Below are 19,099 nucleotides of genomic sequence, written 5' to 3'. Positions count from 1 at the left end.
GTTCCTCCATAAGGTCTGTAGTTAATACTCTGAGCCATCCTTGAGTTCTTTGGCAGATAGTGAAACCCCCATCAGGTGGAAAAAGTTAACTGCTGCTTGACCATGAGCGAGTTGACCCCAGGTGGGTTGGAACCAGATTGATGATATTGACTCCTGATTACCTCACCACCAACGAATCAGAAGAAGGTGCACAAGCTGATCAAACAACTCCACCCCTCTTACCCTGTCTTTATTTATTTATTTATTTATTTTTCTGGTACGTGGGCCTCTCACTGTTGTGGCCTCTTCCATTGCGGAGCACAGGCTCCGGACGCGCAGGCTCAGCAGCCATGGCTCACGGGCCCAGCCGCTCCGCGGCATGTGGGATCCTCCCGGACCGGGGCACGAACCTGTATGCCCTGCATCGGCAGGCGGACTCTCAACCACTGCGCCACCAGGGAGGCCCATATGTACATTTTTAATATTCTTTTCCACTATGGTTTATCATAGGCTATTGAATATAGTTCCCTGTGTTATATATATAGTAGGACGTTGTTGTTTATCCTTTCTGTATATAATAGATTACATCTGCTAACCCCAACCTCCCACTCCATCTCTCCCCCTGCCCCTCCTGCTTGGCTACCACAAGTCTGTTATCTATGTCTGTGAGACTGTTTCTGTTTCATAGATAGGTTCACTTGTATCATATTTTACATTCCACATATAAGTGATATCATATGGTATTTGTCTTTCTTTTTCTGACTTCACTTAGTATGATAATCTCTAGTTGCATCCATGTTGCTGCTGAAGTAAAATTTTAAATGCCATTTTATTAGCACCCCCAAAATACAATACTTAATAAATCTCTCAAAGTATGTACAGGCACTGTATGCTGAAAATGAAAAAAAAACATGATGAAAGAAAATAAAAATAAATGGAAATGCAGCAACATGGGTGGACTTAGAGATTAGCATGTGAAGTGAACTAAGTCAGAAACAGAAAGACAAATACCATAATGAAGGGGTGTTCTGTGGGTTGTCCTCCACTTCATGTTAGTGTTAATAGGTCTGCTTCTAGTACTCAAAATAGGCACTGGCTGAGAGGTGGAAATGTTATGCTTCGTTGTTTGGATGTGTGAAGAATTGGGATAAATGCTAGAATTAAGATTGAAAAGATTAGGGCTAATACTCCTTCTAGTTTATTAGGAATTTATTGTAGAATTACATGTGCAAATAGAAAATATCACCCTGGCTTGATATGAGGCGGTGTGTTGAGAGGGTTTGCTGGAGTGTAGTTGTCTGGGTCTCCTAGTAGGTTGGGTGAAAATAGCACTAATATTATTAGTATTAAAATTAGTAACAAGGCACCTAGGATGTCTTTGATTGTACAGTAGGGGTGAAATGTAATTTTGTCTATATCAGATGAGATTCCTGTAGGATTATTGGAGCCTGTCTTGTAGAGGAATAGTAAGTAGACAGCTGCTAGTGCTGCAATTATAAATGGGAGGATAAAATGGAAGGCGAAGAATCGTGTAAGAGTTGCTTTATCTACTGAAAAGCCACCTCAGATTCATTTGACGAGGCTTGTGCGGATACATGGGATTGCTGAGAGGAGAACAGTATTAACTGTTGCTCCTCAGAATATTTGTCCTCAAGGTAAGACATAGCCCATGAATGCTGTAGCTATGACTGTAAATAATAAGATGATTCCAATGTTCCATGTTTCTGAAAAGGTATAGGATTTGGGACTCCCCTGGTGGTCCAGTGGTAAAGAACCCACCTTCCAATGCAGGGGACATGGGTTCGATCCCTGGTCGGGGAACTAAGATCCCACATGCCATGGGGTAACTAAGCTCTTTTGCCATAACTACTGAGCTCACGTGCTTCAATGAGAGAGCCCACGTGCCACAAACTACAGAGCCCACGTGCTCACCCGGGGGCCACAACTACAGAGCCCATGCGCCCTGGAGCCCACACGTCCCAACTAGAGAGAGAAAACCCACACACCACAACTAGAGAGAAGCCTAAGCACTACAACGAAGAGCCCACGCGCCATAACAAAAGATCCTGCATGCCTCAATGAAGATCCCGTGTGCCGCAACTAAGACCCGATGCAGCCAAAAAAATTAAAAAGGAAGAAAATAAAATAAGTAAATATTTTAAAAAGGTGTAGGATCCATAGTATAATCCTTGTCCTACATGAATAAATAGGCAAATAAAAAAGATGGAGGCTCCATTTGCATGTAGATTTCGGATAGTTCATCCATAGTTTACATCTCGTATATGTGTTACTGATTAAAAAGTGGTTATTGTATCTGATGTATAATGTATTGCTAGAATAAGCCTGTCAAGATTTGTAGAACGAGGGAGTTCCCTGGTGGTCCAGTGGTTAGGACTCTGTGCTCTCACTGCTGAGGGCCCAGGTTCAATCCCTGGTTAGTGAACTAAGATCCCTGCAAGCCAGGGCGGGGATCTTTTTGTGGCGGGGCCAAAAATACCCCAGAAAAAAACAAAAATAAATGCCCAGTAGGGAACCAAAATTTCATCATGATGAAATGTTTGATGGAGCTGGGAGATTGATAAATGCATTGTTAATTTTTGTTAATGGATAATTTTCAGATGTTGGTTATTAAGTATTCTTATGGTTGAAATACAGTGATTTTTCATGTCATTGGCTATGGTTAGATTCCATGTAAGAATAATGATAACATACATTGTATTTATTTTAAGTACTATTTTTGTAATTAGTCTTGTGGGTTTTTCTTCAAAACCTTCACCTAGGGCTTCCCTGGTGGCTCAGTGGTTAAGAATCCGCCTGCCAATTCAGGGGATGTGGGTTTGAGCACTGGTCTGGGAAGATCCCACATGCCGTGGATCAACTAAGCCTGTGCACCACAACTACTGAGCCTGCACTGTAGAGCCTGTGAGCCACAACTACTGAAGCCTGCGTGCCTAGAGCCCATGCTCCTCAACAAGAGAAGCCACCGCAATGGAAAGCCTGCACACTGCAACGAAGAGTAGCCCCCGCTCGCCACAACTAGAGAAAGCCCGTGCACAGCAACAAAGACCCAAAACAGCCAAAAATAAATAAAATAAATAAATTTTTTAAAAAACCTATTTATGGTGGACTTGGGTTGATTGTAGGTGATGGTTTTGGTTGTGGGATTGTGTTGAATTTTGGTGGTTCGTTTTGGGGTCTAATAGCATTTTTGATTTATTTAGGGGGAATGTTGGTAGTATTTGGTTATATGACAGCTATGGCTACTGAGCAGTATCCTGAAGTTTGAGTTTCTAGTAAGACCATTCTAGGTATATTTCTTTCAGGGTTGATAGAATTTTCAATAGTCTTCTATGTTTTAAAGCAGCGGTCCCCAACCTTTTTGGCACCAGGTACCAGTTTCATAGAAGACATTTTTTCTTCTATGAAAAAATGGTTGGGTGGGGGTGGGGGTGGGGGATGGTTCAGGTTGTAATGCGAGCGATGGGGAGGAGCAGATGAAGTTTCCCTCGCTTGCTTACTACTCACCTCCTGCCGTGCTGCCCTGTCCCTAACAGGCCGTGGACCAGTACCAGTCCATGGCCCGGGGGTTGCGGACCCCTGTTTTAAAGGATGAAGAAGTGGAGATTGTATTTAAGTTTAATGGACTAGGGGATTGGGTAATTTATGATACGGGTGATTCTGGGTTTTTTTTAGTGAAGAGGCTATAGGAATTGCGACATTGTATAGCTCTGGTACTTGATTAGTAATTGTTACCCGTTGATCATTGCTTATTGGTGTTGTGGTTATTATAGAGGTTACTCATGGTAATTGAACGGAATTATGCTTAGGGTGAGGGTAATGAGGAATGAAAGAAAATATAGTTTGATTAGGCCTTTTTGGTCTGATACTAGCATAGAAATTTTTATTTGAATAAGGGAAGTAGTTTTGGGTAGATACTTTCTAGTCAGATTAAATCTAGGAAGGCTGATGTGATTTTTGGCTTGCTCATAAATTTAAGTATGGTGGGAAGTTGTGTATAATAATGGAGAAATACCCTAGGGGGTTGGAAAATTTGAAGAAATTTGAAGGGTACTTAAATTTTAAGTTTTGTGTGGTGAGGCTGATTTCAGTGCCAGATGGTTACAGCAAGGGCAGTTAGTTTCAAATAATAAGGTATAGTTATTTGTGGAATTGTTGTTGGGGGAATATTGTTGGAGATAAGAAATCCAGCAAAAATACTTCCAGTTAGTAAACATTTAATAGAATTGATTAGGAGTGGGTTGTTTTCATTAATTAGAATTAAAGTGGAAAAGTTTGTCCTAATAGTGCAAGAGAATAATGTGAGTGATATAGACAATTGTAAGGGATGTGGTGACGAGAGTTATTAGTAGGGCTCAGGTATTGGCATATGACATGTTAGCGATTTTGATGATTAGGTCTTTAGAGTAGAATCCTGTGAGGAAGTATATTCCTGTCAGTGCGAGACTTCAATAATGAGGGCTGTTGTGGTAAAAGGTATTGCTTTAAATAAACCTGTCTACTGAATGTCTTGCTCATCATTTAGGCTATGAATAATGGATCTAGAGCATGTAAATAGTATGGCCTTGAAAAAGGCATGTGTGCAAATATGGAGAAATGCTAGGTAAGGCTGGTTAATACTGATTGTTACTATTATAAGGCCTAATTGGCATGAAGTAGAGATGGCAACAATTTTTAAATGTCATTTTGGGTAAGAGTGCATACTGCTGTAAATAATGTGGTAATTGCTCCGATACATAATATTATTGTTTGGGTAAATTTATTCTCTGTTAAAGGGTAAAAGCGGATAAGTAGAAAAGTACCTGGTGGCACAGTGGTTGAGAATCTGCCTGCTAATATAGGGGACACGGGTTCAAGCCCTGGTCTGGGAAGATCCCACATGCCGCGGAGCAGCTAGGCCCGTGAGCCATAACTACTGAGCCTGCGCGTCTGGAGCCTGTGTTCCGCAACAAGAGAGGCCACGATAGTGAGAGGCCCGTGCACCGCGATGAAGAGTGGCCACCGCCTGCCACAACTAGAGAAAGCCCTCGCACAGAAACGAAGACCCAACACAGCCAAAAAAAAAAGAAAACAACTATAAAAAAAATACCTGCTACAACTATTCTTGAGTGGAGTAGGGCTGAGATGGGGGTAGGGCCTTCTATTGCTGGGGGAAGTCATTTGTGATGCCAAATTGGGCGGATTTTTCAGTTGTGGCCAATACAAGTCCTGTTAGAGGCAGGTTTGGGTGATTTAGGTTAAGTATAAATATTTATTGTAGGTCTCATGCATTTAAGTTAAATGGGAATCATGCTACTGATAATAATAAATCCAATATCTCCAATGCAATTATATAAAACTGGTTGGAGAGCGGCTGTATTTGACTCTGCTCATCCATGTTGTCACCCGATAAGTAGAAAAGATATAATTCCAACTCCTTCTGATCCAATGAAAAGCTGGAAAAGATTGTTAGCAGTGATAAGAATTAGTATTGTGATAAGAAAAAGGAGTATTTAAAGAATCGATTGATGTTAGGATCTGAGTGCATATATCAGACTGAAAATTCTATAATAGGTCACGTGACAGATAATGCTACTGGCACAGATATTATTGAGAAAGAGTCTGTTTGAAGCTAAGTGATAATTTAAGGGTTTGGATAGTAATTCAATGTCAGCTTGAGATAATTCTTTCTTGTCCTGTGTGAATGAATATTATTGTTGGAATTAAGCTGGTGCTAAAAGCATATGAAATAGTGGTTTTTACATAGGATCAATATATGTTACTTTTGTAGATGTTGGTATTTGTTATTATGATTGGTATTGTTAGTATAACTAGTGTGAAAGAGGTAAATAAGTTTATTACTTCTGTTTTGAGTTGCACCAACTTTTTGGTTCCTAACACCAATGGATCAATACTATCCTTTAAAAGCTTGAAAAAGCCATACTACTAGATATGGAGGCATGAATTAGCAGTTCTTGCATACTTTTTTGGTAAACAAGAAGGTTTAGTCTTCCGTTACTAGATTCACAATCTAGTGTTTTTTAAAACTATGTTTACAGTACAAGGGCCATAAAATGATTTTGGGACTTAACGATAGGAGTAAGAGAGGTAAAATGTGAAGAGTTCTGAGACCATTTTCTCATATGGATGATGGCTTAATATTATTGATAGAGTTTGTATATTTGCCTTGTTGTGCTATGATTAACATATATAGAGAGTATAAGGTAGTAATTACTATAGTAATTCCTATTAGGATAATGGTGACATTTGATCATGAGAAGGATGATACTACTACAAATAGTTCTCCAATTAGCTTAATAGTTGGGGGTAGAGCTAGGTTTGTTAGGCTTGCTAGTAGTCATCACTGTTGCTATTAATGGGAGGAATGTTTGTAGACCTCTGGCTAGAATTATTATTCGGCTGTAAATTTGTTAGTAATTTGAATTTGTGAGGCAGAATGATATGAATGATGTGAGGCCGTGGGCAATTATTAGAGCGGTGGCTCCTATATAACTTCAAGGTGTTTGGATAAGAATGGCTACGAAAACAAGTGCTATGTGACTGACAGAATAATATGTGATAAGTGACTTTAAGTCTGTTTGGTGTAAACAAATTGAACTCGTTATGATTATTCCTCATAAGGAGAATATGAGAAAAGGGTATGCTATGAAATCTGTTAATGGGTTTAGTATTGTTGTAATTCATAGTATACCATAGCCTCCGAGTTTTAGTAGTATGGCTGCAGGGACTGTGGATCCTGCAATGGGGGCGTCTACATATGCTTTAGGTAATCAAAGGTGAAGGCTGTAAGGGGTATTTTACTATAAAGCCTATTATACAGGCTAGTCATATGAAAATGTTGGATAAGGAGATGGATATTGCTTGTGTTCAATATTGAAGTATTAGAAAATTTAGTGAGCCTTTGATATTTTGAATATCTACTAGTGCTACTAAGAGTGGAACCGATCCTATTAGTGTATAAAATAAGAAATAAACTCTTGCATTAAGTCGTTCAGTTTGATTACCCCACCGGGTAATGATAAGTGTCGGGACTAGTGTTGCTTCAAATAAAATATAAAATAAGATTAATTCTATGGCAGTGAGTGTTATAATTAGGAATATTTGTAATATAATTAGCATGGTAATATATAACTTTTTGAGTTAATGATTGAATAGGTGAACTTGGCTGGCTATTAGTATCAATGGGAAGAATCATGTTAAAATTAATAATGGTGCTGATAAGGAGTTGGAAAAAAATTAGTGAAAAGTTGAGGCTATTGTCATTAAATTGATTAAGAAGAAAAGACTCATGAGACTAATTAATAAGCTGTGGACTGTGATATTAATTCAGATTATGCTGTTCTTTGATAGTCATGTTAGTGGTGCTAGTATAATTGTAGGAATGATAATTTTTAACATTGGAGGAGATTAAGATTTTGTACATAATCAGTGCCGTATATGTTTGATACTCTTACTAGTAAGGACAGTCCGAGTGCGGCTTTGAAAGCTGTGAATACTAGCAGAACAATTGGCATTATGCTGGCTAGGGTAGAATGTGTATTTAGAATGATCAGGGTTGCTATAATGTATAGTGATAGTATTATGCCTTATAGGCATAATAGTGAAGATATTAGGTGAGATCGATATATTAATAATCCTACAAGAGATACTGTGAATGCTATAATAATATTTATATAAACTAAAGGCACTTGGTAATGAACTTAATCATAATCTAACAAGTCAAAATAATTTAGTTTAAACTGACTACCTATTCAGTTCATTCTAGTCCTTTTTGGTTAGGCTAGGCTGTTGCTTGTAATAAAATTAGGAATAAAGCTATAATGAGTGTTGTTTTCAGATTATTTGTCTGAGATGCTCAGGGTAAGGGTAAAAGGAGAGCAATTTCTAAGTCAAAAAGAAGGAATGTAATGGCTACTAAGAAAAATTTTATGGAAAATGGTACATGTATTGGTCCTATAGGGTCAAACCCACATTCATAAGAACTTGTTTTTTTCTGTGTAAATATTTAATTGGGGAAGTCAGAATGCAATTAATACAATTAGTTAGGCTAGTGCTATGTTTGTAATTAATGTCAGTATTAGATTTATTATTCTTTTTGGGATTATACTGAAACTAATTGATTGGAAGTCAACTGTACTGTTTAATACTAAAAGAATAAGATCCTCATCAATAAATGAATATGTAAAGGAATAGTCATACTACATCTACAAAATGTCAATATCAGGCAGCAGCTTCGAAGCCAAAATGATGGTTAGATGAGAAGTGATATTTTAATTGATGTAAGAAGCAAATGATAAGGAAAGTAGAGCCATAATTACATGTAGTCTGTGGAATACTGTAGCTATGAAGAAAGTTGATCCATTTGAAATTGTAAAGGATGTTTCATAGTATTCTAAGGCCTGTAGACTTGTAATATGAAAGCCTAGGGCAATTGTAATAAGAGCTTAGAGTATGTGTTTGCAGTTTCCTTCTATGAGGCTGTGGTGGGCTCAGGTAATGGATACCCTTAATACAGAGGTATTAAGAAGTGTTACTTCTAATGGATTTAGGGGACGGATGCCTGTTGGTGGTCAGCATCCACCTAGTTCAGGTGTAGGGGTAAGGCTTGAGTGACAGAAGGCTCAAAAAAAGCCAGTAAAAAAGAGGACTTCTGAAATAATAAGATTATTCCATATCGAAGTCCTTTTTGAACAATTGATGTATAATGGCCTTGGGAAATGATTTCTCGGATGATGTCTCATCATCATTAATACGTTATTAAGGCCTAGTGATAATAATGTTGAATTGAAGTGAAATCATGTAATTAGGCCTGATATTATTAGAAGGGCTGAGAGAGCTCCTATAAGGGGTCAGGGACTGGGATTTACTATGTGATATGCATAGGTTTGGTGGGTCATTGTGTATTGTCATGTAGATAAAGACTTACTAGTAAGGTAAACGCATAAGTTTGAATTATGGCAATGGCGATTTCGAGGACAGTAAGTAATACAAGGATAATAAATGTAATGAGGGCTGTGGTGGTGCTAATATTCAGCAATGCTAGAGTCACTCCTCCAATTAAATGAATAATAGATGTGCTGCTGTGATGTCAGCTGTTGATTGTACCGCTAAAGCTATTGGTTGAGTATAAATAAGTTAATACTTTCGATGATTACTAGTATAGGAATAAGAGGAACTGGTGCTCCTTGTGGTAGAAAATGAGCTAAGGATGCTTTTGTTTTATGACAGAAGCCTGTAATTACAGTTCTTGCCCTTAGGGGAATTGCTATTCCTAGATTTATTGAGTTGTGTAGTAGGTGTAAAGGAATGTGGTAATAGTCCTAATAGATTTGTTTTTTTGTTTGTTTGTTTTCTTTTGCGGTACGGGCCGCTCGCTGTTGTGGCCTCTCCCGTTGCGGAGCACAGGCTCCGGACGCGCAGGCTCAGTGGCCATGTCTCACGGGCCCAGCCGCTCCACGGCATGTGGGATCTTCCCTGACCGGGGCACGAACCCGCGTCCCCTGCATCGGCAGGCGGACTCTCAACCACTGCGCCACCAGGGAAGCCCCCTAATAGATTTGTTGATCCAATAAATAAGATGAGTGATATTAGTATTAGTGCTCAGGTGTGTCCTTTGTGATTGTGAATAACTATTATTTGTTTCAGTGTTAGCTGAACTAGTCATTGTTGAATAGAAATTATATGATTATTGATTAGTTGATTAGGTGTTGGGAGTAAAATGCTCGGGAATATGATAATTAAGATAATGATAGGAAGTCCTATTATTGTTGGGATGATGAAAGAGGCAAATAGATTTTCGTTCATTTTGTTTCTCAAGGGGTAGGTTGTTTTTGTATTTTGGTAGACCTCAACTCTGGGTTTGAATAATATATTTTGAAATTTTTAGTTGGAATATAATAAATAGGAGTAGAATTATTGATAGAATAATAATAAATCATGTTGCTATATCCAGTTGTAGCATATCATTAAGGGGAGTTTTAACTCCCAGTCTTTTTTTTTTTTTCTTAAGGTATTTTTATTTATTTATTTATTGGCTGCATTGGGTCTTTGTTGTTGCTCGAGGCTTTCTCTAGTTGAGGCAAGTGGGGGCTACTTTTTGTTGTGGTGCACAGGCTTCTCATTGTGGTGGCTTCTCTTGTTGAGGAGCACGGGCTCTAGGTGTGCGGGCTTCCATACTTGTGGCGCAGGGGCTTAGTTGCTCCGCAGCATGTGGGATCTTCCCAGACCAGGGATCGAACCCATGTCCCCTTCATTGGCAGGCGGATAATTAACCACTGTGCCACCAGGGAAGTCCCCCTAACTCCCAGTCTTTAACTTAAAAGGTTAATGCTGTTTAGCTTCTTAATGAATTTATAATATTGATGCGGATCATTTTTCAAAGTATTTTAGTGGTACTAAAATGGGTATAAAACTATGATTTGATCCACAAATTTCTGAGCATTGTCCATAATATAGACCTCATTGTGTTGATATGAGAGTTGTTTGATTTCGGTGTCCTGGAATTGCATATATATTATATCATAAATCAGGGGTCCCCAACCCCCGGGCTGCGGACCGGTACTGGTCTGTGGCCTGTTAGGAACCAGGCCGCACAGCAGGAGGTGAGCGGTGGGCAAGCAAGCAAAGCTTCATCTACCACTCCTCATTGCTCGCATTACCGCCTGAACCATCCCCCCCGCCACCATCCGTGGAAAAATTTTCTTCCACAGAACCGGTCCTTGGTGCCAGAAAGGTTGGGAACCGCTGCCACACATAATACATTATATGTATAACCGTGCATTAATTAATTACCCCATGCTTATAAGAGTGTATGTTAACCCAGAGGTTCCCAACCTTTTTGGCACCAGGGACCAGTTTCCTGGAAGACAGGTTTTCCACTGTGGTGGGGGGCATGATTGAGGCCGTAATGCCAGCGAGCGATGGTTCAGGCGGTGATGCTAGCAATGGGGAGTGCCTTGCTCTGGCGCTACTCACCTCCTGCTGTGTGGCCCGGTTCCTAACAGGCCACAGACCGCCGGGGATGTGGGGACCCCTGCATTAACCTGTTGATAGTACATACTACATTATACTTATAATCATGCATTATTTACCCCATACTTATAAGCATGTACATTATATTATGAATATTACATAATACATAATATTATTAATTGTACATAGTACATTGTTTTATGATTCAGTTTGTATCTGGGCAAAATAATATGTTGTTTTTAAAAAAATCAAATAGTGCTACTAGACTTGTAATAAGAATAAGAAAAACTATACCCTGTTCCTTTTTTCTCCCCATCTCTAATTCCTGTCCCCAGAAAGAATCACTTTCAACTCATAACTGTGCCTTCTTTTGTTTACTCCATTTTTCCAAATCATATGTTTATCCTGCTATTATTTGACACTTTTCAGATTTAGATTTTTTATACTATGGAAAATAAGAATTAAACGTTCTTACCACCACCAGTACCTCTGATACACATCACTCACACACACAAACTTCTCCTGACTCTTTTCTCAAAATATAAAATCGTCACCATTTTAGTTAAATTCCCATTTAGTTTGTAGTTAAAATATTTCTTTTAAAAGCCTCAATGCATTAAAATACCTTAGGTGTGTTGTCAGTTTCATAATTTTCTTGGTGATGTGCTTTCATGAAGCTATATATCTTTCTGCTCCACGTGAACTGTTTATTCTCTGATACAGAGCTACTGATAAATTCATGGGGCATCTCCTACACATGTACTCCTATTCCTGTTCACCATATGCATAAGCTCCACATGATGTAGTAGTCATCTTTATACCTGGGGAATGTATATTCTTGGCCTTTCTGATGGCTCCAAGTATCATTTTGCTATAGAGTGACCTTTAATCTACCTTGTGGGTGCAGATTTCTGAAACTGCAAAACAAACCTTGTTTAATGGCTTTTATTCTCTTCTCCAGCTCTGCCTTCTCAGGCCCAGTCCACTCCCAGAAAGAAAAGGAAATGACTGAGTTGCAGGTAAATTTTAAGTAGTATATTTGTTCCCTGCCTTATTTTACAGTGCAGTTTAAGGGAATTGCAGTAATCCATACACTAAATTGGAAAATCCTATACAGATAAAACATATTTTCAGAGGAAACAGAGTTGGAAGATTAAGACCAGGAAAGAGTTAAAATATGATTTGCAGAAATGCTTTCATTCAGAGAGATTAAAGTTGGGCTTCAATTTTGAATTTCATTATAATAGGTAAACAAGGGCAGAAATTCATTACATACTTTGCCTTGTCCATAAGGATAAAAATGAACATTTATTAGCAGAAGTAAGTTTTTCATTGGCACCTAGGTCAATGAATACATTGTAGCGAGACTTCCCATAGTTGGTAAACCCAGCTTTTCTAGTGGTCTTTTTTTTTTTTTTTTTTTAAATAATTTTAAAGTCTTGACCATGCCACACGGCTTGCAGAATCTCAGTTCCCCAACCAGGGGTTAAATCCGGGCCATGGCAGTGAAAGTGCCGAATCCTAACCACTAGACTACCAGGGAACTCCCCACTGATGGTCTGTTTTGATCGAGGATAAGGCAAAGAATATATGTCAAAATAGCCCAGCATTGGAAAGAACGCAAATCAACATCAACAGAAAATGGAATAAATTATAGTATTTCATGCAGTTGGACACTATACACATAAACACACACACACACTCCCCAAAGCAGATTACTGCTACTTATAACAACATAGATAATCTCACAAACATGTGTCATAAGAGAAGTCAGAAATGAGAATACATTCTATGTGATTCCATATATATGAAGTTAGAAAACTAATCTCAGTGATAGAAAATAGTGGTTACCCCTGAAGGGGTATTTACTGGGAAGGAACATGAGGGAATCTTCTAGTATGCTGAAAATGCTCTGTATTTTGTCCTGAGTGGTAGGTACACAAATACATAAATGTATAAAAATGTCTCCGTTTGTACACTTAAGATTAATGCATTTTACCACATTATTCTATGCTTTCATACCTTATTTTTTAAAAAACTAGAATATCTGAAGAAATAGATGGGATGTGTCTTTCAAATGACCCTGTATAATTATCTTTTTCCATGTGTGTTTGCTGAGATTCAGCCACAGTCTGAAGTAATCATTTATGGAAAATTCTTATAATTTTAGTCCACTAGAATGTGAACAAAGAGTATGCTTTATTTGGTTTACTGCTGTATCTCCAGCCCCTAGAACAATGCCTGGTATATGTGGTTTTTGTGAATGTTTGTGGTTTTAATGAATTGAGTCCATGGTTCCTTATTTCTTCTTCATTTTACTCTTAGAATAAGTAATGCCTGTCTCCTCTTCAAGGCCATTTCCTTTTCCTCAGAACTTCATCCTTTTTCTTCAGACTTCTTTTGGAATCTTTCTCTTTCAGATTTATCCTGCACTCTTAGCTACTGAACAAATCTCACTTTGCTGCCTTTTTACCCTTAGCTCAAAGCTTTGCCATACTGAGATATACCTTTCTTTGACCAGGTGCCCCTATCTAGCAGCTTCTCTGTATCTCTAGTTTTTTCCTCAGTTAATTTTCAAAGTGAATACGTGTTTAACCAGCATAAGCACTGGATCAAGAAATGGAATATTACACTAACACCCATCAGACTCCTGCATCTTTCTCAGTTATTACCCTCACCCCAGGGGTAACCACTGTTCAGATTATATCACTATAGATTATTTATGCCTATTTTTAAACTTTATGTAACCTATATACTTTGTGTCTGACTTCTTTTGCTTAATATTTTGTTTGTCAGATTCATGTTGAATCATTGCATGTAAGTAGTTTACTTAACCTTACTACTGTATATTATTTAATTAATGTGAATAAACCATAATTTTATGTATCCATTCTATTACTGATAGGCATTTAGGTAGCTTTTATTTGGGAACAATTAAAATATTGTTCCTATGAATTTTCTTGTAGGTTTTTGTTGCACATATGTACATATTTCTTTCTACCAAAATAGAATTTCTGAGTCGTAAGTTATGTTTAAGATTACCTTTTATTGATACTGCCAAACAGTTTTCCAAAGTGATTGTCCAAAATTGTACTCTTAACAGTGTATGAGAGTTCTGATTACTGCAAGACAACCATCTTGAGTGTATTTTCTGCAGTCACTAGCTGGTTTTTTGGCATAATATCAAACTCATAGGCAGTAAAAAAAGAAGCTCAACTAAATTTGAGTACATAAAAATTATATTCTCCTATTGATACAATCACCATAAAGTAAATTGGCAAAACTTGACAATAATCTTAGTAATACATATGGCAGACCCAATCTGGTGTTTAAATACATATTTACAAACCAAATTAAAATCCAATAGAAAACTGCATATAGGACATGAAAAAGAAATCCACAGTTGAAAAAGTAAGAACAAATGCCTGATAAAAATTGTAAATAATAATAAAAACTAATCTCTATTGTTAAAGTTTTACATCGATTACCTCATATAGACTTCATAAAGAATCTTCATTTTTTTTTTCAGGAGTTAAGAAACAAGCATAGAAAGATTAAGAAATTTGCTCAAGGACATAGGTAAAGGATGTAGTAGAATCAGGATTTAGTCCCAGGTGGTGTAACTGTGAAGCCTGTAAACTTAACCACAGTCCTGTATGACCTCAGCCTCACTCATGATTAATGAAATGCAAATAAAATGATTTTCTAAAATAATCATTAGATTAGTCCAGTTTTTCATCATATCTCAAATCTGATCACTTGTCAACATTTCCATGGCTCTTGTAACCCAGGCCGTATCATCTCTTACCTGGAAGTACTTCAGTAAGTGCCTGTTAATCTCCCTGCATACATTCTTAACCATCTGTAGTCCATTCTCCAGAGAACAACTGAAGTGATAATTTAAAAACCTGAGGTGTTAACTTCTCTGCTTAAAATCATCTAATGGCTTCCCATTACACTTGGAATAAAATCCAGGTTTCTTATTGTCCTTTACAGAACCCTTCATGATATGCCTTCTTCCTATGTCTTTACCATTATCTTTTGCTACACACCTCCCTCATTCTTTCAGTGATACTAGCTTTTTCCACACTTGGAACAGACAAAGTTTATCCCTGGGGAACTTTGAACATGCTAGTAAAGCTACCAGAAAAGACTAAAGTCCCAACTCAAACAGCTCCCTCTTACTCAGTTCTATTCAGGTCTTCGATTGATTGGATGAGGCCTACCCATATTAGGGAGGACGATTTGCTTTACTCACTTTACTGACCCAAATGTTAATCTCATGTAGAAATACCCTCACAGACACACCCAGAGTAATGTTCAGCCAAATGTCTGGGCAACCTGCGACCCAGTCAAGTTGACACATAAGATCAACCAATTACACTATCTTATTCTATCTTACCTATTTACATGTTTATGTTTTCATTTGTTTCCCTCAACTAGTATGTAAGTTACAGGAGGACCAGAACTTATGTCTGTCTTACAGCTATATCCTTAGGCTCTAAACCAGTGCTGGGCACATCTAGTAAGTTGGTAACTTATTGAATAAAAAACCATAACTCCAGGGCTCAAATAAGAATTATTTTCTCATTCTCTTCAGTTGCAGTTAATGTTCATAATGAAAACCTCAACTACTATGAGACCCTCAAATAGTCTCTGAGCTATCAGAAAAAAAAGTTTCAATTGTTTCATTCTCCTGTTCCACTACTTTAACATATAGGGGAAATAGAAGAGTTGAGACTTAGGAGGTATTGGTGAGACTGAGTCAAATGAACTTGTTGACACATTGTACCTAGGTGTTGAAGAAGAGGTAGGAATCAAAACTTATGCTACAGGGCTTCCCTGGTGGTGCAGTGGTTAAGACTCCGCCTGCCGATGCAGGGGACACGGGTTCGTGCCCTGGTCCTGGAAGATCCCACATGCCGCGGAGTGGCTGGGCCCGTGAGCCATGGCTGCTGAGCCTGTGCATCCGGAGCCTGTGCTCCACAACGGGAGAGGCCACAACAGTGAGAGGCCCACGTACCGCAAAAAAAACAAAACAAACTTATGCTACAGTTCCATTTTTCAGAAAAGGTGTTAGTGTTGCCATTAATGAAGATAAGAAAGTTAATAGCAAAAATTGCTGAATATTATATCTCCTCAAAAACCTGATATGGAATAGGTAATGTTACCTGAAATAGTGAACTACCAATGGCAAACTGCTAACTGGATTCTAGGTAGTAAATAAACATATGATAATTAGAAAAGCAAAATTTCCTGTTAGAAAAAACTATATTTTTACAGTCTGTCAAAAAATTCAGGATTCATGAAAGAATCTCATCGTTTTCCTAGCTGTCCCTTTTTCTATTGAGAATGATTAACTCTTAAAAGAGAATTTAAGAGAATATTTATTCCAACATTTTCATTTTATAGATGGGAAGCTTTTGACCCAGAGAAATTTTAAACATTATTTAAGTAAAGCCGTATCAATGCAGTTTAAAAGAAAGAAAAAAGGCTGTTTGTTAATATCAGGTACTATAAAATTCAAGACAGTGAGCTTTATTTTTTTATTGAAGTATAGTTGATTTACAGTGTTGTGATAATCTCTGCTATATAGCAAAGTGATTCAGTTATACACATATATACATTCTTTTTTTTTTTGCTGTTTATTTTTTTATTTATTTATTTTTTTAACTATACATTCTTTTTTTGATATTCTTTTCCATTATGGTTTATCCCAGGAGATTGGATATAGTTCCCTGTGCTATATAGTAGGCCTTGTTGTTTATCTATTCTAACCGTAATAGTTTGCATCTGCTAACTCCAAACTCCCAGCCCACCCCTCTCCCCCCCTCCTCCCCCTTGGCAACCACAAGCCTCTTCTCTGTGTCTGTGAGTCTGTTTCTGTTTGGTAAATAAGTTCATTTGTGCCATAGTTTAGATTCCACATATAAGTGATATCATATGGTATTTGTCTTTCTCTTTCTGACTTATTTCACTTAGTATGATAATCTCTAGTTGCATCCATGTTGCTGCAAATGGCATTATTTCATTCTTTTTATGGCTGAGTAGTATTCCATTGTATATATGTACCACATCTTTATCCATTCATCCAAGACCGTAAGTTTTAAAAAAACAAAAAGAATGATGCTTTAAAATGCTGATAAGTGCGTTAGGTAATAAAGATAAATGGTTAGGACTACTTCCGTACCAAATAAACTGCAGAAAATTTACTATAAGGAATACTGTGAAAAATAAGAAGAAACATATCAATAGGAAACTTTTATTGGTCTGTCTTAGCTCATGATAGACACATAAAGCAGACAACAAAATGAACATAACTACCAGTAATAATTTGATAGAGCTAATTGATTATCATAGCTTATAGCCTGGAAACAATTAATATCCTTTTTTTAGATATGGAAAAACTAAAAAACTGACCGTATGTTAGGCCTGAATAAAACTCAATAAATTTCAAAAGTACAAACTGTACATGTTCCAGAATGCAGTTACATAGGAAGTTAATAATAAAAATTCAAAAAGAAAACATTTCCACATGGAAATTTTAAAACTAGCATAAGCAACTTAGATCAAGAAAGACATAAAAATTTATGTTACAGAACATCTAAAAAATAATGTACAGAAGAAAACCTGCAGGCTGAATAATAATGATACGTTAATAAATATAAACAAAATGAACAAAATATAGTTCTAGAAATTAGAAACAATGTGAGAAAATAGAAGAAGGAATTGATGAGAATAAACTTGAAGTCAGTGAGAACACATAAAATTGAACTAATACAGAGCTGCTTTTGCTTCCATCTCTCTCATCTTTTTAAAAAATTATTATTTTAAAATCTAGGAAGAGAGAGGGAGAAATAGAATAAACAGCCATATACCGAATACCTGGAATTAGCATATTTAATATTTTGTCATTTTTGCTTTGAGATTTTTTCAATAAAATAATTAGAATATTACAGATACTCTGTCCCCAGAGTCAGTCACTTTCATGAATGTTATGTATATCAAGAGTCCACGGTTTTATGTTTTTACCACACTGATTTGTATATATGAATATTATATAATGTTGCTCTCTGTTTTAGATTTTTAAATAATAGGGAACATAATGGACTGACAGTTCTGCAACTCACTTTTTTCACTCCATATTGTTTTCAAGACATATTCATGTTAATATATGTATTTCTGACTTTACATCCTCTTCCACTGTTTTACTTTTCCTTATGTCAGTAGCATTCTATCTTAATTACCATGTCTTTATTATTATAAATATTGGTATCTGATAATGAAAACAAATCTCCATCTTTGTTTTTCTTTAACATTGCTGTAGCTATTTGTAGTGATTTATATATTTCCTTAGAATTTTTAGAATTAGTCCATTTCCACAATTAAAACTGCTTAGGTTTTTATTTCAAATTGAACTGAATTATGTTTACAAATATAGCATCTGCAAATAGACACTTTTCATCATTTTGAATTCTCATGCCCCCCCTTTTTTCTTGCCTTATTTCAATTGCTAAATGTTCAGTATAATGCTGAATAGATGTGGTGGCAGTCATCTTTGTTTCATTCTCAGTCTTAAGGGTATACTTTCAATGATTCACCAGTAAGTACGATATACCATGAAAGTTTTTTCGTAAATACTCTTACAGATGAAGGAAATTTCCTTTTATTCCTAGCCTGCTAAGGGGGTCTATCATGAATTGGTATTGACTTTTGTCATACAATTTTCTTGTATATGTGATCTTTTTTTAAAATAAATTTATTTTATCTATTTATTTTGGCTGCTTTTGCTCTTTGTTGTGGTGCGTGGGCTTCTCATTGCAGTGGCTTCTCTTGTTACAGAGCACGGGCTGTAGGTGCGCGGGCTTCAGTAGTTGTGGCTCGCGGGCTCCAGAGCGCAGGCTCAGCAGCTGTTGCCCACGGGGTTGGTTGCCCCGCGGCATGTGGGATATTCCTGGACCAGGGCTTGAACCCGTGTCCCCTGCATTGGCGGGCAGATTCCTAACCACTGCGCCACCAGGGAAGCCCATATATGTGATCTTGATCAAATAAGATTTCTCCTTTTTTCTGTTAATTTGGTCAATTAAAGTGATCAATTTTTAAAATCGAAGTATAGTTGATTTACAGTATT

At 37.2% G+C, this 19,099-nt stretch overlaps 1 protein-coding gene across 1 annotated transcript in view; it reads left to right on the top strand.

The window, feature by feature from the left end:
* The window catches only part of ZNF569 (zinc finger protein 569), a 60,711-nt gene that overhangs the window by 16,891 nt on the left and 24,721 nt on the right, over positions 1 to 19,099 (top strand). Inside the window, exon 3 of the mRNA XM_029211969.1 lies at positions 11,930 to 11,987. Within this exon, the coding sequence (XP_029067802.1) occupies positions 11,930 to 11,987 (58 nt within the window). The remainder of the gene's footprint in view (positions 1 to 11,929; positions 11,988 to 19,099) is intronic.

The sequence above is a fragment of the Monodon monoceros genome, unplaced genomic scaffold (assembly GCF_005190385.1).
Source record: "Monodon monoceros isolate NGI ecotype Baffin Bay Population unplaced genomic scaffold, NGI_Narwhal_1 Super_Scaffold_10, whole genome shotgun sequence".
NCBI classification, from domain to species: domain Eukaryota; kingdom Metazoa; phylum Chordata; class Mammalia; order Artiodactyla; family Monodontidae; genus Monodon; species Monodon monoceros.
Note: the sequence above shows the minus strand (reverse complement) of the source record. Positions and strands in the feature narration are given on the sequence as shown.